Below are 17,153 nucleotides of genomic sequence, written 5' to 3'. Positions count from 1 at the left end.
GATGCATTTGGCAATTCAGTAGTCTGATCATATAAACGTGCTGATCCCTAAAACCGTACCATGGTTGTAGCGTTCACAGACAAGCCGTGTCTCGGTAGATAGTGGCTGAAATGGGAAGGCTGAGGATTAGTTCATGTCGGCCCCCTTTGTTACCATGTACTGTGCTTTGAAAGCCACCTTTGAGCATCACCAAAGTTTCCAGTTTATGTGTGTACTTTATTTCTGTCATCGTTTGTCAGTTTGCGAGTGGGGTGTATGTGTATATACATCTGTTCACCTAAGCAGGAGCCTGAGGAGGATGTGGTAGTGTCCTTTGTCTCTCTCCACCTTTTCCCTTTGAGACAGTCTCTCACTGAACTTGGAGCTCATCGTTCTTTGGTGCTCAGCCCTAGGTGTGCTTGCCTCATGCCCAGCAGCTTCTGTGGCTGCCGAGAATCCAAATGTAGTTCCTCCCACTCAGCATGCACTCTTACCGAACCTGCTCCCCTGCCCCATAATTATTAATTTTGATGACGGATTCCAAGTTCACTGTAACTGTCCTTCAGGGTAGCTGTGTGTCTGTTTGATGTGGTGCCAAAATAGCAGTCATTCTCTGAACACTTGCTTGCTTTCCAGTAAAACAGGTTTTTCTGTTTAAGTGGTGTGCTTATGTGTGCTTGTGTATGTGTTTAATGTCAGACATTGAACCTGGGGCACTCATATGTAAGATATGTGCTCAGCTCAGGATGACATCACCAGACCTCTATGATCAGTTGTACACTCTGTTTTTCCAAATTCTACCAAAAGCCATACCCAAAGAGTTCTGTTCCCAATGGGGATATTTAGCATTTCCTTCTTCCTCCCCCCCCCCCCCCCCGAATGTTGAGGTTGTTTTTCATAAGCACTTATTATTGCTATTCTTTTTTTCTTTGTCAACTGCACAGAAGAAACGTTTTGGGAATGGCTCAGTTTGCATTTGCAAAGAAATCCAAGGAGAAAGAGCCGTTTGCCTCCTTTTTGCCTCGTGTGGTACCAGAACCTGACCTTGTGTTGAACTTCAGTGCCACCGCTCTCAGGAACAGTGTGGTAAGGAGAGTGTAGCTTGAGCTCCTCTGTCAGTGACGCCCAAGCCTGGGGCTTTTAGGTCTTTCTACCTAGAGGTTTGTTTTTAGAAAAAATTAATTGAAGTTCACAATTATCATAGCACAAACATTAGGACACTGAATAGGGATGTCACAGGGACAAGAAGAGGAACTAAGTTCACAGCCCTTTAACGAAGATATTAATTGGATATGAACTTTGTAAGACAATGTTTGAGATGAGCGCGAGACTCTTGGTCCACACCAGCTGAAATAGGTTTCTGAGTCTCGGAGAGAGCCTCAGCCAAAGGAAATCAATCTAGAGGGAGCCAGATTGCTGTGTGATGCCGCCTGGGCTGTTGAGTCACCTTCATGGGCTTGTGTCACCTAGTCTGGGTGGCAGGAAGGAAAAGGCAAAGGGGACACACCAAGAACACTATGTACGAAGTCGCGGTGCACACCGCCCTTGTGCTTGCTGAGGCTCCGTGGCTGCTATCTTGGCTTACCTTTTAAGTTCAAGAAGGAATTCCCAACTGCCCCTTTCAGGATTCACTACTTCTTAGTGTTTATTTATTTCACTGTGCCTGCATGAGTGTCCAGTGGACATCAGAGGACCACTCTGAGGAGTGAAGTCTGTCTTTTCACAATGTGGGTTCTAGGTATTGAAATCACTGTATGAGGCTTGGCGACAAGCATCTTTATCCTGAGTCCTCAGTGGTTAATGTGCCACACTTTCCTTTCATTCTTCCTCTTCTCTGACAGATGTGTAGCTTGGGGAACCACTGACTGGTAGACATTGGACTGTCCCTCCTCTGACTAACTGTATGCTCTTTTGGCAGGAATATTTTAAGAGGCTGCTATGTTCTTTGCCATATTAACCCTCCTGTCCTCAAATCTAGGTGAAGTACTTTGTGGTGAGGAACCCGTCTCCTCGGCCTGTCTCCCTGCAGTTGCTACCTCTCTCCCTATACCCGAGACCTGAAGCCGCAGTGCGCCTGCTCCACAAATGGTAGGAAGATCCCCATGCAGGCCTTTGGAAATCACTGCTAAAACTCAGTTTTTCCTATGCTTTGTGTAGTGGCACACAATGTGAGCCTATCGACCTAAGTACCTGGGAGCCTAGTCCCTTGAGGCATGTGGCATTGTTTTGTGTGGCACCTTCATTGTCACTGTGCCTGGTCTACCATTCAGTGGAACATTCTCTTCTTGAACTAGAGAAACTATCACAAATTTTCATATATACTTCTAAAGTTGAGAATCTTTTAAATTAAGATGATCTTTGGAAGCACAGGAAGTGAGTTTAAAGACAGGTACAGGGGTTGCCTGCCTGTAATCTACTACTTAAGAGGGTGAGATGAGAGGGCCATGCGTTTGAGGCTAGCTTAGATTACAGAATGGCATACCTATCTCAGGAACAAGAAATGAGTATAGCGGTAAACAGGGTGAGATGGCGAAGCATGAACTCTACCTTCAACACCACCAGAATGGAGTTGTAGGTGTGTTTGGGATGTTCCTCCTCTTGGTTAGGAAAATGAATGGCAAACTTGATCTTGGGATTTCTCGGCTTTTGCCGTGTTAATACTTCATCACAGATGCTGCCTTTTAGGGGAAGCAGGGACCAAACAGTGCTAGAGGACCTTCAGTACTTTCACTGGTTTCTGCTCACTTGGGACCAGCAAGGCTTCCCCAGCCATGTGACTAGTGTGTCCAGATACTGCCAGTTCTCAGTGTGTCCAGATACTGCCAGTTCTCACAGGCGTAAAGCTGCCAATGGTTGAGAGCCACTTACTCTTGTAGTAAGCCAAATGGATGCAACAATACTTTCCTGTGTAGATTTCTGTGGCTGTGGGGATTTTGTACTGTGGGCTGCCTACGTCATTGTCATTCACCGAGCAGTACTTACCTAGCACAGCTGCCCGGTAGGTGTGCAGAGGGCTGAGGTAGACTGGCTGTAGGATGAGGTCAAGTATGGGAGTAAGTGTGTTACTCTGTTGCTGATCTCTATGCTGGTTTGAACACTGGAGTTTTTGGTTTCGTCTGTAGGTTTGGCACAGACATGCAGATGGTTAATCTCTCAACTGGTGAATTCCAGCTCACGAAAGCTTGCCCTTACCAGGTAGGAGGACACTCTCAGACATCGGATACACTGACTTGCCAGCTGTGGAAACAGTTGGCCTTAGCAGCTCCCATTCTGGTGTCTGTATGTTCTCGGTCGGTTCTTATTTTCCTTCTCTGGGCATGAAGCATATGTGGCAGGGTTTGTTTGCTTTTTAATTACATAGTGCTACAGGATGAGTTTAGCCTGTGCATCATTTTAATGTGATGGATTAGATTCATGCACAAGAAATACCAACTGAATCAGAGCCATGTAAAAAACAAAACAAAATACAACTAGAGATCTAAGAATTAATTTATAAATCTCTTATAATCCTTTAGTCCCTTCACGTTCCTTTTTAGTGCATTGTAAGGAAAAAGGAGATACATTTAAAAAATGTTCTTAATGTGCACCTGGTATGGTAGTACACACCTTTAATCCTAGCACTTGGAAGGCAGATCTCTGTAAGTTCAAGTCCAGCCTGGTCTACATAGTGAGTTCTAGGACAACCAGGGATATGTGGAAAGAGATCTTGTCTGAAAAAAGCAAGCAAGCAAACAAAAAGTTTTCACATGTCTTAATGATTGAAATAATCACAAGATTCCTGTGATACTCAGGTCCTTCTTTTTAAAAGGTTTCTTTAAAATTCTTAGGATCTAGGCAATCATGATGCCTTTCCTAAACACTACGAACAGGAATCAGATGTCATGATGAGGTCATGTGTGCCAGTGGCCATAGCACTTTCAGTTTTTAGTCTCCATTCAATAGTGGGGGATGCTTCTTGTCTGTTCAGAACCAAAGTTAAAGCAACTAGGAGAAGAATATACCCATACACAGGGTCTCACTTGAATCCCTCTAAAACTACACTTGATCCAGCATCCAGCATACAGGGAAGAGCAGGAGGGAGGGAGGGAGGGAGAGCAAAGACATCCTGGAAGGTTCAACTAGAACAAATCAGAGCCAGTTAAATACACTTGCAGTAGAGACTTGTTGACAGTAATGATCATTTCTTAGCACTGGAGGGGCAGAACCATGTGCCAAACGAGGTGCAGGGGGTCTCTTGTTCTCCATGGCTCCTCTGCTTCTCCTTCTCAGGGAACCTCCAGGGTGATGGAGATAATTAGTTCAGAATACTGAGAAGTGCTTTGCCTACTTCTAGTAAGTCATTTGTAACTTGAAATTGAAAACACTGCAATGTATTTTATGTCTTAGTTATTTTGTCCAGATTTGAACAAACTGAGTAACTCATCTAGATAATGGCTGTATTAGCTACTAGAAGTTTAGTTTCTTTTTTCTTCCCTAAGAAATAACACCTTTGTGATGGGGGAATAATCTTTGTTAACTTACTACATTAACCAAAAAAATCCAAAAAAGCTGAAAATTTAACTGGAAATTGTTAAAACTCTTTTTCATGAGGCCAGAGAGATGACTTAGTTAAGAGCACTTGACCCCTCTTGCAGATAACACAGGCTTAGTTTCTAGGAGCTCCCATGGTGGCTCCCGTGGTGCCTATAACTGCAGTCCAAGGGGTTTCAATGGCTACACCTGATCTCCATAGGTGCTTGCACATAAGTAGTGCATGTACATACAAGAGGACAAACATGTGCACAGAAATAAAAATGATATTTTAAAAAAATTTAAATCATTTTATATAAAAAAGGGGACATTGACATTGTAATTTTGTTGACTTGCTTGTAGAAGCGCATTGTTTTTTGTTAAGATGCATGGAGCTGACTGTCTACCTTTGTAATTTGGGGCAGCTGTTTCATCCCATCTTTGACCTTCATAACAAAATTTGAATATTCAATAAGGTTTATAAAATAGAGTGCCTGGTGTTTTATGTGCCTGGCATAGAATAACACTTGATAGACTGCTACTGCTGCTGATATTATTACAGGTTTAATATGGAAGATTGACAGTGTTTTTGTTCACTGTTTATATTTATAAAGCAAGGTTTTGTCTCTTGGGGTTTATAATTTTAATGGATGGACCCAGGTCCATCACCATTTGTTCCCCAGGTAGCACAGGGAATGGCAGCAGGCTTGAAGGACAGAGCCACAGAGAGAGTGTTACCGTGCAGGCTGTATATTAGACCTAGCGAAACCCAATCACTGTTCATGAAGGAGCTGGACAAAGCAGTAGAAAGACTTCATAAAACAGTCTTGCCTATAAATGCTAAAACAACAGTACTGATTCAGAGGAACACTAGAGGGTAAAGGCAAATGTGAATAAAATGTGGTCTATCTCCTAATTAGAGTCTAGTTTCTATAGATGGTTTCTATAAAACATAAATTCACTATTAAAGGCAATCTATGCTTGTCTGACGTGGGTGGGGGATCTTGTTCAATTGCTATAGAATTAAGCAGAGAAAGTCTATTTTCTAATTACTGTTACATAGTCAAGGCATTTGGTATATAAGGCTTCTAACTCCAACTTTCATCTAAGCCAGGAGCAAATCCCCTTTGCAGTATCCTGCTAGATTGTCCTGCAGTTACCAAAGTTCCTCAGATAAGGTGTAGGAAGCATTTGTCAGCTTGAACTCTTCAGAACAAACTAGTTCAGGTAGACTGAAAGAACAGGGGGAGCTCAGTGGCATAGCCCTTGTCTACATAGCATGTAGAAGGCCTTGAATTCCATCCCTAGCACAAGTACAAGCAGTGGAAAGAAAATCAGTTGATGAGGATGGAGTGAAACCCACTCTGCCGGTTTGAGATGCTTAATGGTGTCCTCTGTGACCTGCAGGGGGAACTTTCTGAGGAGTCCAGTTTGGGCGCTCTTCATGTGCACTTGCAGCCTTTGGAAACGAGAAGGGTTGGTGTTGTGTTCACACCAGCAGACTATGGGAAAGTCACCTCCCTAATCCTGATCAGGTAGGTGTGTCGTTTTCTCAGTGACACTTCTCAGAGTGTAGTGATGGAACTGTGTGGTAGATTAGGAAAAGGTGGGGGCTGAAGAGATGCTCCTTGTCCTTTAGTTCTGCCCCTCCTCTAGTCAGCTAGAGTCTCCAGAAGGGAGCATATTTCATTCAGCCCCTAGTCAGATATATCCCCAGAAGGCAGAACAGTCTCACCCGCAGGCATGCACACATTTACTTCTTTGTCTTTAGCCATAAAGATAATTACAACACGGCTGTAGACTCTCTCATGAGTAGATTTGATCCGCCCACCTCTTGGTTCGTAGCCCCAAGGACAGTGGAAAAAGTGTCTCACTGGGCGGGTCCACTGGCTCATTTCTTCTTTTCTCATATGACAGTTACTGCTGCAGCCTTAAGCAGGATAACTGCATTTCATTCTTTGTTTTTCCATCCTGGGTAGTCTTTATGAGAGTCTTCTTGCAGAGGTTCCAGTATAGACCTGAACTGAAGCTCTGCAATGGTGAGCCCTACCCAAGTGGAATTGTGGATAAGTTACACTTTAGCCACTGTTCAGTGATGTTTCTAGGATCAGACCAACTGTCCAGAGTTTCCTGTAGCTGAATGAGACTACAAAGAAAACATGCTTTAAGTAAAGACCAGAGCATTTGTGCTCATAAGCTCTCACCCAAGAGACTCCCTGGCTTCCTGTGGAGTCTCATGCTTCATTTAAAACCTCTTTCTGAAGCGTGGGTTCAGACAGCACATAAGTAACTTTGCTTACCTAGGCTTTAATGTTAAGGCTTTTATAGTGGCTCATTTACTTTTCATAGTTTCTTTATCAATACAGTATTTGCTATTCTATTTCTATTTCTATTTCTAATTCTAGGGTCATCCCGTAAGGCAGTATTTTTTTCTCTTCACAATCACTATGAAAACTTCTTAATTCGCTTAATTAGTTTTATTATTTTGTCAAGTTTGTTAGCATCTGGGTCTGTCACTTCATTTCATGTCTTGGTACATGGCCATCACCCCCCAGTTCCAGTTTGTTAGAAAACTGGCATTGATGATGGGTGGTTGGAGAGTGACCATCACTCACCCCTTCTGCTGCCAGTTGGCTGCGTTTGTGGGACTAGCATTCATTCCTGGAGGCATCTTCGTCTGTGAGAGGCAGGAGATGCTACACTTGTAGATTGTAGGAGTAGTGCCAGGTCAGTTGAGCTCTCTCTGTCTGGGATGTCTCTTAGTACTCTGTTGACTTAGGCCTGGGGTGATGCTGCTGTGATTCCCTTCCCTATAGGAATAACTTGACTGTCGTCGACATGGTTGGTGTGGAAGGATTTGGAGCACAAGAGCTCTTGAAAGTTGGGGGAAGACTTCCTGGTGCAGGCGGCTCTCTCCGATTTAAGGTGCCTGAATCCACCCTGATGGACTGTCATCGACGTGAGTTCACAGGCTTGGCACTACAACATAGGCTTTTTCATTCATTGAATAACTTAGAGTCTTCTTGAGTGATTGAATTAAGGATTGATATAGAAACCATAGACCTAGTTAGATTGCATTAATAACTTTACAGTCATATTTTTTTAAGTTGTTGACTCTTTCCCGAAACTCCCAATATAAAATATGCTTTCATTTCTTTCCAGAGGTTTGATATCCTATCTGAACTGTGTCTAGTAACTGTGATGTTAAAGCAAAAGTGTATGCAAACCCTAGGATGGTGAGATGCAGCTGTAATTCTAGGACCTGGGAAGTAGAGGCAGGAAGTTCAGAAGTTTAAGGCCATCTCTGGCTACTACATAGCAAGTTTGAGGCCAGCCTGGGATACAGGAGATCCTGCCTCTTACCTCATCCCTAGTTCAATATAAATGAAAGTTCCAGGGTCTCAGGGTACATGATACATTGTAGTAGATCCAAACTATTAGGCTCTCAGAAGAATAAAACATTCAAGTATCACTTGAGAAGAATCTGGACTTCTGTATTTTTATTGCTTCCTCCTTGTATAGTAAAATCTAGAGCAGATAGAATACGAAACTATCCTACAAAGAGGGTAGAAATCAGTCTCTGAGCTAATGTTCAGCTTCTCACAACTTTCATGATATTTTGATTCAGTACATTATTAAAGTTAGTGTTGAAGTTTATGTCTACTAACTGAAATGCCTTGTTCCTCACTAGAACTGAAAGACAGCAAGCAGATTTTATCTATTACGAAGAACTTCAAAGTTGAGAATATCGGACCTCTCCCCATAACTGTGACGTCCCTGAAAATCAATGGGTATAACTGCCAGGGTTATGGATTTGAAGTGCTAGATTGCCATCCGTTTTCACTGAGCCCAAACACATCCCGAGATATCAGTATCGTGTAAGTGCTGGGGTTCAGTTCATGGTGCACCATTGGGGAGATACCCAGCCCAATAGTAAAACATTGTAGGCTGCTATATGAATATATTTTTTTTAATTTTTAAAAAATAATTTTTGTGTGGGCATTTTGTCTGCATGTGTATCTATGCCACAAGTGAGTGCTTGGTACCCAAGGAGGCTAGAAGAAGGTATCTGATTCACCAGAACTAGAGTTGAACAGTTGCGAGCTGCCATGTGGGTGCTGGGGAATGCAGCCCAGGTCTTCTGCAAGAGCAGCCAGTGCTATTAACCACTGATCCATCTCCCCAGTCCTGAGTATTGTTTTGTAGGCCTACATTTGGCTTCTATGCTCATCCTGCTTTGTAGTGAGAATTAAAACCAGTAAATACTCAGAGCAATGAGCCACTCACCCCTGAAATCAGTAAATAATGGAGCCACTCTCCGTAGGTTTACTCCGGACTTTACCTCTTCCTGGGTCATCCGTGAGCTGATGCTGGTCACTGCAGCAGACCTAGAATTCCTCTTCACACTCAACGTGACCCTCCCTCACCACATGCTGCCCTTGTGTGCGGAGGTAGTTCCAGGTCCCAGCTGGGAAGAGTCCTTTTGGAGGCTCACTGTCTTCTTTGTCAGGTAAACGACTACCTTTCCCATCCTTCTCAGGCAAAGTAGTAAAGTCGTGTTGCAGACTTACTTATTGAAAAAAAAAAAATACAGAGTGCCCGAGTGTAAGAATCGACAGGCAATTTTGATGCTTTGAGTCCTCTGTTATATGATCAGAGACATAGTAGTAATGGGAGCTGTAGTAAGATTTTAGAAACTGCCTGGGAGGGTTGTAGGACCTGATATGTAGCTCATGGTTGTGCTCTACATGCATTCTTGGCAACCACAGAGGCAGATCTGAAAGCTGATAGTCTTACCAGCTCAGCCCAGTTACTATTTGACATTACGAGACCACAACGATTCCTTAACAGTCACTTTATTTGGAAAATACTTTTAAACATTGAATTGTCATGTCAACCTTATGAATTTGCACATTTTTTAAAAACTTGAGTGCTTTTTAAAAAGTCTTTAAGAAATAATCAGAAATTACATCTTACATTTAATGAAATGTATTACCGTATCTGTAGCTATTTTCTGATATTCATCCACCACTGTTCTGTAATGAAAAAAAAGTCCTTTAGCTTTGTTTTAGGGGTATATTTTGTTTGTTTGTTGTTTTGTTTTTCTTTTTGAAGTAGTCTCATTATGTTGCCCAAACTAGACTCAAGCAATCCTCCTGCCTCAGCTTCTGAGTAGCTAGAACTGCAGCTGTGTTCTACTGTGCCTGGCTTATAGTGGGTCTTCTTCATGCTGTTGAGAGCCGTACAGTAAAGAATGGCATTGTTTTCTCTCCAGTTTGTCCCTGCTGGGTGTGATTTTAATAGCCTTCCAACAAGCACAATACATTTTGATGGAATTCATGAAAACAAGACAGAGGCAAAATGGCAGCTCTTCTCCCCAGCAGAACGGTGATGCAGTGGATTTGATCAGCTCCCATTCCCACAAGTAAGCAGGCTCCCTGTGTGCTGAGGGTGGGTCCACACTGCTCATCTCCGATGCCTCTCCGGGTCATAGAGGCTTTAGTCATACTTGTGAATAGCTGCAATATTCCCTAGACAGTCCTTGTGTGAGGGTGTGGCTCCTGGGTGGCCTCGTCTGCAGAGAACTCATGGGGCTTTGAAGGGTGGAACCACTCAGTGCCGGCCACCAATTGCTCCCAGCCTTGTGTATTAGAAGCAGAGGTGAAGTTTGGTTTACTTTGCATTCAGACTAAATGTATTTCTTCTTGTATTCAGAAGCACTTGCAAGAATTTCCTCGACACATACAGCCCATCTGATAAAGGCAGAGGGAAGAGCTGCCTTCCAGTGGGCCCACCCCTGAGCAGGCTCCAGAATGCTGCCAAGAGGAGCCCGGCCACCTATAGTCATTCTCAGAAGAAGCATAAATGTGCCTTCTACTACAGCAAACAGAAACCCAGTGCATCTACGGCCAGCAGTGCCAACATCACCACTGAGGAGAAGCAGACTGGGACCCCGGCAAGCTCCCTGGCTGCGGCCAAGGAAGACATTTGCTCTAATGTCCTCAGTGAGAACTGGGTCAGCCTCAGATACGCCAGTGGCGTGAATGGCAGCTTGCAGAAGAATCTAACCCTTCCCAAAAATGTACTGAACAAAGAGGAAAGCTCACTGAAAAACACAGTTGTCAATGATACTTCTTCAGAATGCACTATGAAGGAGGGAATACAGACATGTATGTTTCCTAAGGAAACTGACATTAACATTTCAGAAAATGTGGCTGAGCTCAAGGAACAAGAGCCCTGTCCACAGAAGACTTCTAAGAAGCCACCTGAAAGTCCTTTGCCCAAACCCCCACCTCAGTACCCTCAGTCAGACTTGCCAGAAGTTTCCAGGAAACATGGTAATCTTGGTCATTCCGTGATGGTGGTTCTCCTTTGGTGTCTCGTCTCTTCCCAGTGAGATTTGGTCTCCCCTGTGACCTTGAGAGCAGTGTGGTGCTATCCATCCCCTCCCCTTCTCCTTCTCCCAATCTCTTTCTTCCTCTCTCTTCAGATTCTTGTCTGACTTATCACAGGACTGAGCAGTCATCCTCCCCACTCATGGGGTCACAAGGGAAAGCGTCTGTGCCCAGCTGTGACCTTTGATTTGAATTATGGGAGCCGAGTGCATTTGTGCACAATCTTAGCAAAGACATAAATATTGAAATTCAAACTCAAGTCTTAACATGAGGCACCTGTTTTGTAGAATGCTGAGGCTAAGTCTTTCAAATTTAGAACAAAGTGGGATGTTACTATCATATGTCACTGTTGGGAGGATACTGATGTATTTCTAGTTATTTGTTCTCAGCTTCAGGCTTTTTGTCAAAAATAATAATAATAATGTAGTCACCCTATACAAGGTTCCTAACTTTTCTTTCTTTTTAGTTTTTTTTATTGTTTCTTAAATCTTATTTATTTATTTTATTTATTTTTTGAGACAGGGTTTCTTTGTGTAGCCCTGGCTGTCCTGGAACTCACTCTGTACACCTGGTCTTGAACTCAGAGAGCTGCCTACCTCTGCCTTCTGGTGATGGGGTTAAAGGCGTACACCACCACCACCCAGTTCCACCAACTTTTCTAATAGCTGCAGCATCTCCTATTCCCTGGTCTTGCTTCCTTAATAGCATGTTTCATTGAAAGAACTACAGGTGCTGGAGGAGGGAATTGTCAGTATACCCTAGTTGATACCTTACATCTAATAGAAGGGCCTGCACTATCTCATCTCTGCCCTCCTCCCTTTTCTCTCTCTTATCAATATATTAGCACATTCCTGTATCTGTTGGGCAAATGCTGTTTGTTTGTTTCTTTGTTTAGACAGGATCTCATTAGGTAGCCCTGGCTGGCCTGGAACTATGTAGACCAGGCTGACACAGATTCACAGAGATCCTCCTGCCTCAGCCTCCTGAGTACCAGAATTAAAGGCATGTGCTTCAGTACTAGCCAGGTTTTGATCTTAGCAGTTGGCTACTAGTACTTGTTGGCCAGCTTCATGTTACTGCAGTGAAGTATCTCTTAAACAGTGAATTTGCAGAGAAAGATTTACTAAGGGCAAAGTCCTGGATGGAGCTTCTACTCCAAAGTCAACTGCCTGTTGTCTTAGTATCTGATTGGTGTTCAGCCAGCAAGGTAGAAAGCATGCCTCAGAAGAATGCACCCACATCATGAGCCAGGAAACAGAAAAGCAGTGTAAGGGGAAGAGATCAGGTCTCACTTTGAGGGCATATTCCAGTGATCTGAACACCTCCAGGAGGCCTACTCCCTAAATATCCACTGCCCCCCACAATAGCCAGGGGCCAAGACCCGTGTTCAAACCATGCAAATCTCATTACTGTCACTTGTTGATACTCAAGCAAAAGTATGGAAAAGCTCTAAGCTAATTCTAAAGAGCTTTATGTATTTGACACAATCCTTAAGTGGAATTTTGACTATTCCATAAAGGCTATTCTGATGTAAAAAAATAGTTGGGGTTCTCTGAAAGGAACGAGCACTATAATTCAAGTTGTTGGACAACCATCTCCTCAGTCTACCATCAGGACATCCCATCATCCCAAACAATGGTTCTGTGTCTTCTAAGTAGTAAATTAAACATCAGTCACTCACTCTCTTTATCCCCTTTGTCCCAGTTGTGACTCCGTTAAGTTTCCCTTTCTGCCTGGCTTTTACTTCATTTACTATAAAGGTTCCTCAGGCTGTGTCTTTTAACCAGGATTTTTTTTTTTTTTTAATTTTAGATATTTTTTTTATTTACATGCGAATTTCTCCATTCCCAGTTTCCCCTCCAAAAAACAAAAAAACAAACAAAAACAAACCCCTATTGTCTCCCCCCTCCCCATGCCTGCCACCCCGCCCTCTCCCACTTTCTGGCCCTGGCATTCCCCTACACTGGAGCACAGAACCTTCACAGGGCCGAGGTCCTCTCCTCCTATTGATGATCGATTTTGCAATCCTCTACCATACACATGCTGCCTGAACAATCAGCCCCCTCCATGTGCAGTCCTTGGTTGGTGGTTGAGACCCTGGGAGCTCCGAGGGTACTAGTTAGTTCATGTTAACCAGGATTTTAATCCCAGTTTAAAAAAATCTTTACTAATGTAAGTGTTGGGTTTGGTAGTATTAAATGTAGCCCCATTATACAGTTTTCCACTCCTCCATTGGTGGATAGCAGGTTCCTCTCTTAGAATACTGTAAATAATGACAACACAATAATGTTAGTGACTCACCCCCACTTTGACATCTTTTAAAGATTGGAGAACTCTTATATAAGTATATTTCCACTTGTAAACAAAGTCAGTTTCTGAAGAATCGTGGTTATAAAATAATTGTGCCTAAATCTCATTAAATTAAATGAAAAAACATTTAACTATGGAGAATATGAATGGAAAAATACTAGAAACTGAATTTATTTTTTATTTATTCAAGGAAATAACCAGCAAGTGCCTGTCAAGAATGAAGTAGAAAACTTTGAGACTGTGAAAGCAGGTGACACAAAGCTGTCTTCAGTCAAGAAGACTCAGAGGGCATCTCCAGAAGACACGTGCGCCGAGAAGCAGGACACAGCTTCAGCAGAGGTCTGTGTTCCACCTACTCTGTCCTATCGAGAAGAGCATAGCACATACTGCAGGCAGACAGACACACAGCAGGCAGACAGACAGACCATAGGCAGACAGACACACTGCAGGCAGACAGACACACCGTAGGCAGACAGATACACTGCAGGCAGACAGACACACCGCAGGCAGACAGACACACCGTAGGCAGACAGACACACTGCAGGCAGACAGACACACAGCAGGCAGACAGACATACAGCAGGCAGACAGACACACCATAGGCAGACAGGATAGATGTCTCTAATCTATTCCTATCCTATAGCATTTATCATCTTTCTTTTCTCTAAAATATCAGAAAGTAAAAGAAAAATTTCCTGCAATGAGGGAAGAGTTCAATTCGTAGATGACAGTGGCCGCTTTGTAAGTCTTGAGTACACTGATGCATAGCAGACAAAGGTGCATTCTACATGATTCATGAAACTTGAGGCATAAACTTGGCCCAGAGCAAGGAACACAAGAAACACAAACTTCAGCTTGCTTCAGACATCTCTGTGGGAACAAATGTTAGAAAATGGTTGCAGTAACTTCCAGCCCCAATAATCTTGTACAAAAACCACACAGTCCAATTATTACATTTATAAGCGATAAGCCTAGATTGGGCAGATCTAGCACTATGCTAACTTATTTCCCAGCTATGAGACCCTTTGCTACTCAGTTTCTCTTGGCCACGTGGTTCTCCTTCATCTCCACTTCTTCCTCTTCCTCCGCTCCCTCTCCTTCCTTCTCGAATTTCTCTCCCTGCCTGCCCGCCACCACTCTCCAAGACCTCCCATCCCACCCTTCCCCTCCACTTCCCAGTCACAGGCTCTAGCCTTTATTAACCAATAAATGAAAGAAGGTTCAAATGAGATCCAGAGTACATGCTCGATGGCTCGACCAAGGACCAACTCTCTTTAGTAAGAGAATTAACATCAGAATTCATACAGCATCAGTATAGCCCACAACAGAAAATATTGGTTGCAATGTCTTTGAGAGCAATGAAAGCAAAGAATTTTTTGTTCAGTCAAGTTGAGATGCAAATACAGCAGATATTTTTAAATGAAAATGAGCCTGTAAACTTGTCCTGAGAAAATCAGGTTAATGAAGACCCACCAAGTACAAATGAAGATTCAGGGTTGCAGAAGCTACATTAAAGGACCATTATTGACATTGGCTTATTTTATATCCAGGACTAAAACTAAGCAGCAACAATAAAGCCAGATTGCAAATACTAAAGACCTAGTAGATACAGTAATACCTAAAAGATATTACTGAAGATACAGTAATACCTAAAAACATATAGAAGGTGGGGATGGTCAAAGGCAGATGGAAGCAAATTTTAACTGTGATCATTCCAGGTAGAGGGCAGTCTTGTGTGTGGGTCTGTTTGTCTGTCTGTCCCTGTGGCACTGGGGATCAAACCCAGAACCAATGCATGGTAAGTACCACTAGGATACACCCCAGTGCTAATAAATTAGCATATTCTTAACCTTCTTCTTGTTTTGGAGACAGGGTCTCTCTGGTTATCCTGAAACTCACTATGTAGACCAAGCTGGCCTCAAACTTGCAGTGGTCCTCTTGCCTCTGCCTCTTGAGTGTTGAGATTAAAGGAATATGCTATAGTATCTGGCCATTAAAGAAGTCTTTAATGAACTAATATGTAATGAAGAAAAAAATGTTAGAAAGTTGGTAATTTCTTTGGTTCTACTTTAGTTACTTTAAAAAATATTAGATTCTTATAAAATCGGACTGTAATGTTTGATCTAAAAGTAACTCATCGTCTTAATGTCACCCTATCTATTACCTGTTCTGTCACCCTTATGTTGTATAAGCTTATACATCTATCTCATGGAGAAATATTCAGAAGGAAGGTTTATGAAATAGTCAGTGAACCTAGTTATTTCTATATTCCAGGCTGTTCAACCTTAAATAACAAGCATGACTCTTTCTTAAATGAAATGGAATTACTGCAAAATAAGTAAGCCATAGATATTCCAAATGGGTTGAGAAAGGCACAGGAATTTGGATGTAATCAAGCGTTCTGGAAAGCCTGGAGAGGGCGGCATCTTGTACAGGTACAGCAGCACACAGAGGTCAACGGAGGCAGGCAGCAAGCACTGCAGAATCTCCAAGGGGACTCGAGAGGGCAGACAGCTGGGAGTGTCTAGGAAGCCCATTTGGTTGAAAGGCAGCCACCCATGGAGAAACATGGGCAAGAAGGCTCTTGGGCTCTCCATACTGGCACTGCCAGGCAGGAGTTAGGAATAGGGGTTACCTCTATGGAGCTGGACCTGTAGTAGACTGACTTTATTACTCAGAGTTCTCTATATATACATATACCGTATGTATGTATGTATGTATGTATACATATATATGCATTATGAATATATATGAACTGATAAATGAAGATATGAATATACACACATACATGTATATGTATATACACTCATATATATAGTATATGTTTATATTTATATCTAGACTGACTTATTAGATGTGGTCTATATAGTCTAACAAGGGCAGTTTCACAGTGCAAAGTCTGAGAATCCTGGAGTTGTTTAGACTGAATGTCTCTGCAGTCCTAGTCTGGTGCTGGAATCCAGAGAATTCCTTGTCAGATTCTGGTTTTCAGTCAGTGTTGGAATCTCAAAGGAGTTGGGTTTAATGCTGGGTAGACATTAATTGCTGGATGGACAAACTCAGCAGCAAGACTGAAAGCCAGGGCTTCCTTTCCCCATGGTCTTCGATGTGGGCTGCCACTCTATGGCTCAGATTTAGAGGACTGTTGCTACCTAAATTGATCCAATCAAGAAAACGACAGGTATGCCCAACTTCTGGGGTTTCAGTTGATCCCAGATGTAGGTCATGGCGACAATCAAGATCAGCCATCACACTTTCTCTATGGCTTGAGCAAAGGTGTGGCCTGAGTCTGAATGCTGGGTGATATTGGGGTACGAGTGAGGCAGATGAGCAGAGATGCAGGAAGGGACACAGAAACAAAGTCACCACGTTTACGAGTTGAGCATGGAGCCAATGACGCCAAGGTTCCTGTGGTCTCATGTGGCCCTGAGAGGCAGAGGTGATGCTGCTGGCTCCCTCTGCCACACACATGTACCAGAACCCCACGTCTTGCCTACTCCTTGGGCCAGATGAGCCTTGTGTATGCTAGCCCTTCATTATGAGGTTTGTTTGTTTGTTTGTTTTAATTTGATATTTTCTTCCATTAATCTCAACCGTCAAATCATTCGAAGGCTTCACAGGCCCCTGATCAATCCTGTGCTTGCACACACGCTGGGTCCGTGCAGCTGCCCAGCCATCTGCGTGCAGTGTTTGGCAGCTTGCTTAGCAGGCTGCTAGACCAAAGGTTTGGGCCATTGAGAAAATGGACCTTGGGACCCAAGGATGTGCCCTTGGTTGCAAGGTAGATATTTTGATGCCATCATGTGGCTGACCTTGGTCATTGTCTCGGTGTTTCTGTGTCCTGATTCTGTGGGTTTGTTCCTTCATGTCCGTGGGAGCTCTCTGCACTGCACTGTCCGATAGAGTCACTCAGGGAACACACTCCCCCAGAGAGCACCTCCCCTCCACCCCCCCTGTGAGC

At 43.2% G+C, this 17,153-nt stretch overlaps 1 protein-coding gene across 5 annotated transcripts in view; it reads left to right on the top strand.

Annotated features, from left to right (window-relative positions):
- Tmem131l (transmembrane 131 like) overlaps positions 1 to 17,153 on the top strand; it is a 141,512-nt gene that overhangs the window by 104,937 nt on the left and 19,422 nt on the right. For all 5 annotated transcript variants that reach the window (XM_031374204.1, XM_031374202.1, XM_031374201.1 and 2 more), the window contains 10 exons: positions 924 to 1,065; positions 1,958 to 2,067; positions 3,102 to 3,174; positions 5,896 to 6,023; positions 7,305 to 7,447; positions 8,180 to 8,366; positions 8,813 to 8,998; positions 9,764 to 9,913; positions 10,204 to 10,826; positions 13,384 to 13,532. In XM_031374204.1, the coding sequence (XP_031230064.1) occupies positions 924 to 1,065; positions 1,958 to 2,067; positions 3,102 to 3,174; positions 5,896 to 6,023; positions 7,305 to 7,447; positions 8,180 to 8,366; positions 8,813 to 8,998; positions 9,764 to 9,913; positions 10,204 to 10,826; positions 13,384 to 13,532 (1,891 nt within the window). The remainder of the gene's footprint in view (positions 1 to 923; positions 1,066 to 1,957; positions 2,068 to 3,101; positions 3,175 to 5,895; positions 6,024 to 7,304; positions 7,448 to 8,179; positions 8,367 to 8,812; positions 8,999 to 9,763; positions 9,914 to 10,203; positions 10,827 to 13,383; positions 13,533 to 17,153) is intronic.

This window comes from Mastomys coucha, unplaced genomic scaffold, assembly GCF_008632895.1.
Source record: "Mastomys coucha isolate ucsf_1 unplaced genomic scaffold, UCSF_Mcou_1 pScaffold16, whole genome shotgun sequence".
Classification (NCBI taxonomy): Eukaryota; Metazoa; Chordata; class Mammalia; order Rodentia; family Muridae; genus Mastomys; species Mastomys coucha.
The sequence above is the reverse complement of the archived record's forward strand: the minus strand, read 5'-3'. Positions and strand labels throughout refer to the sequence as shown.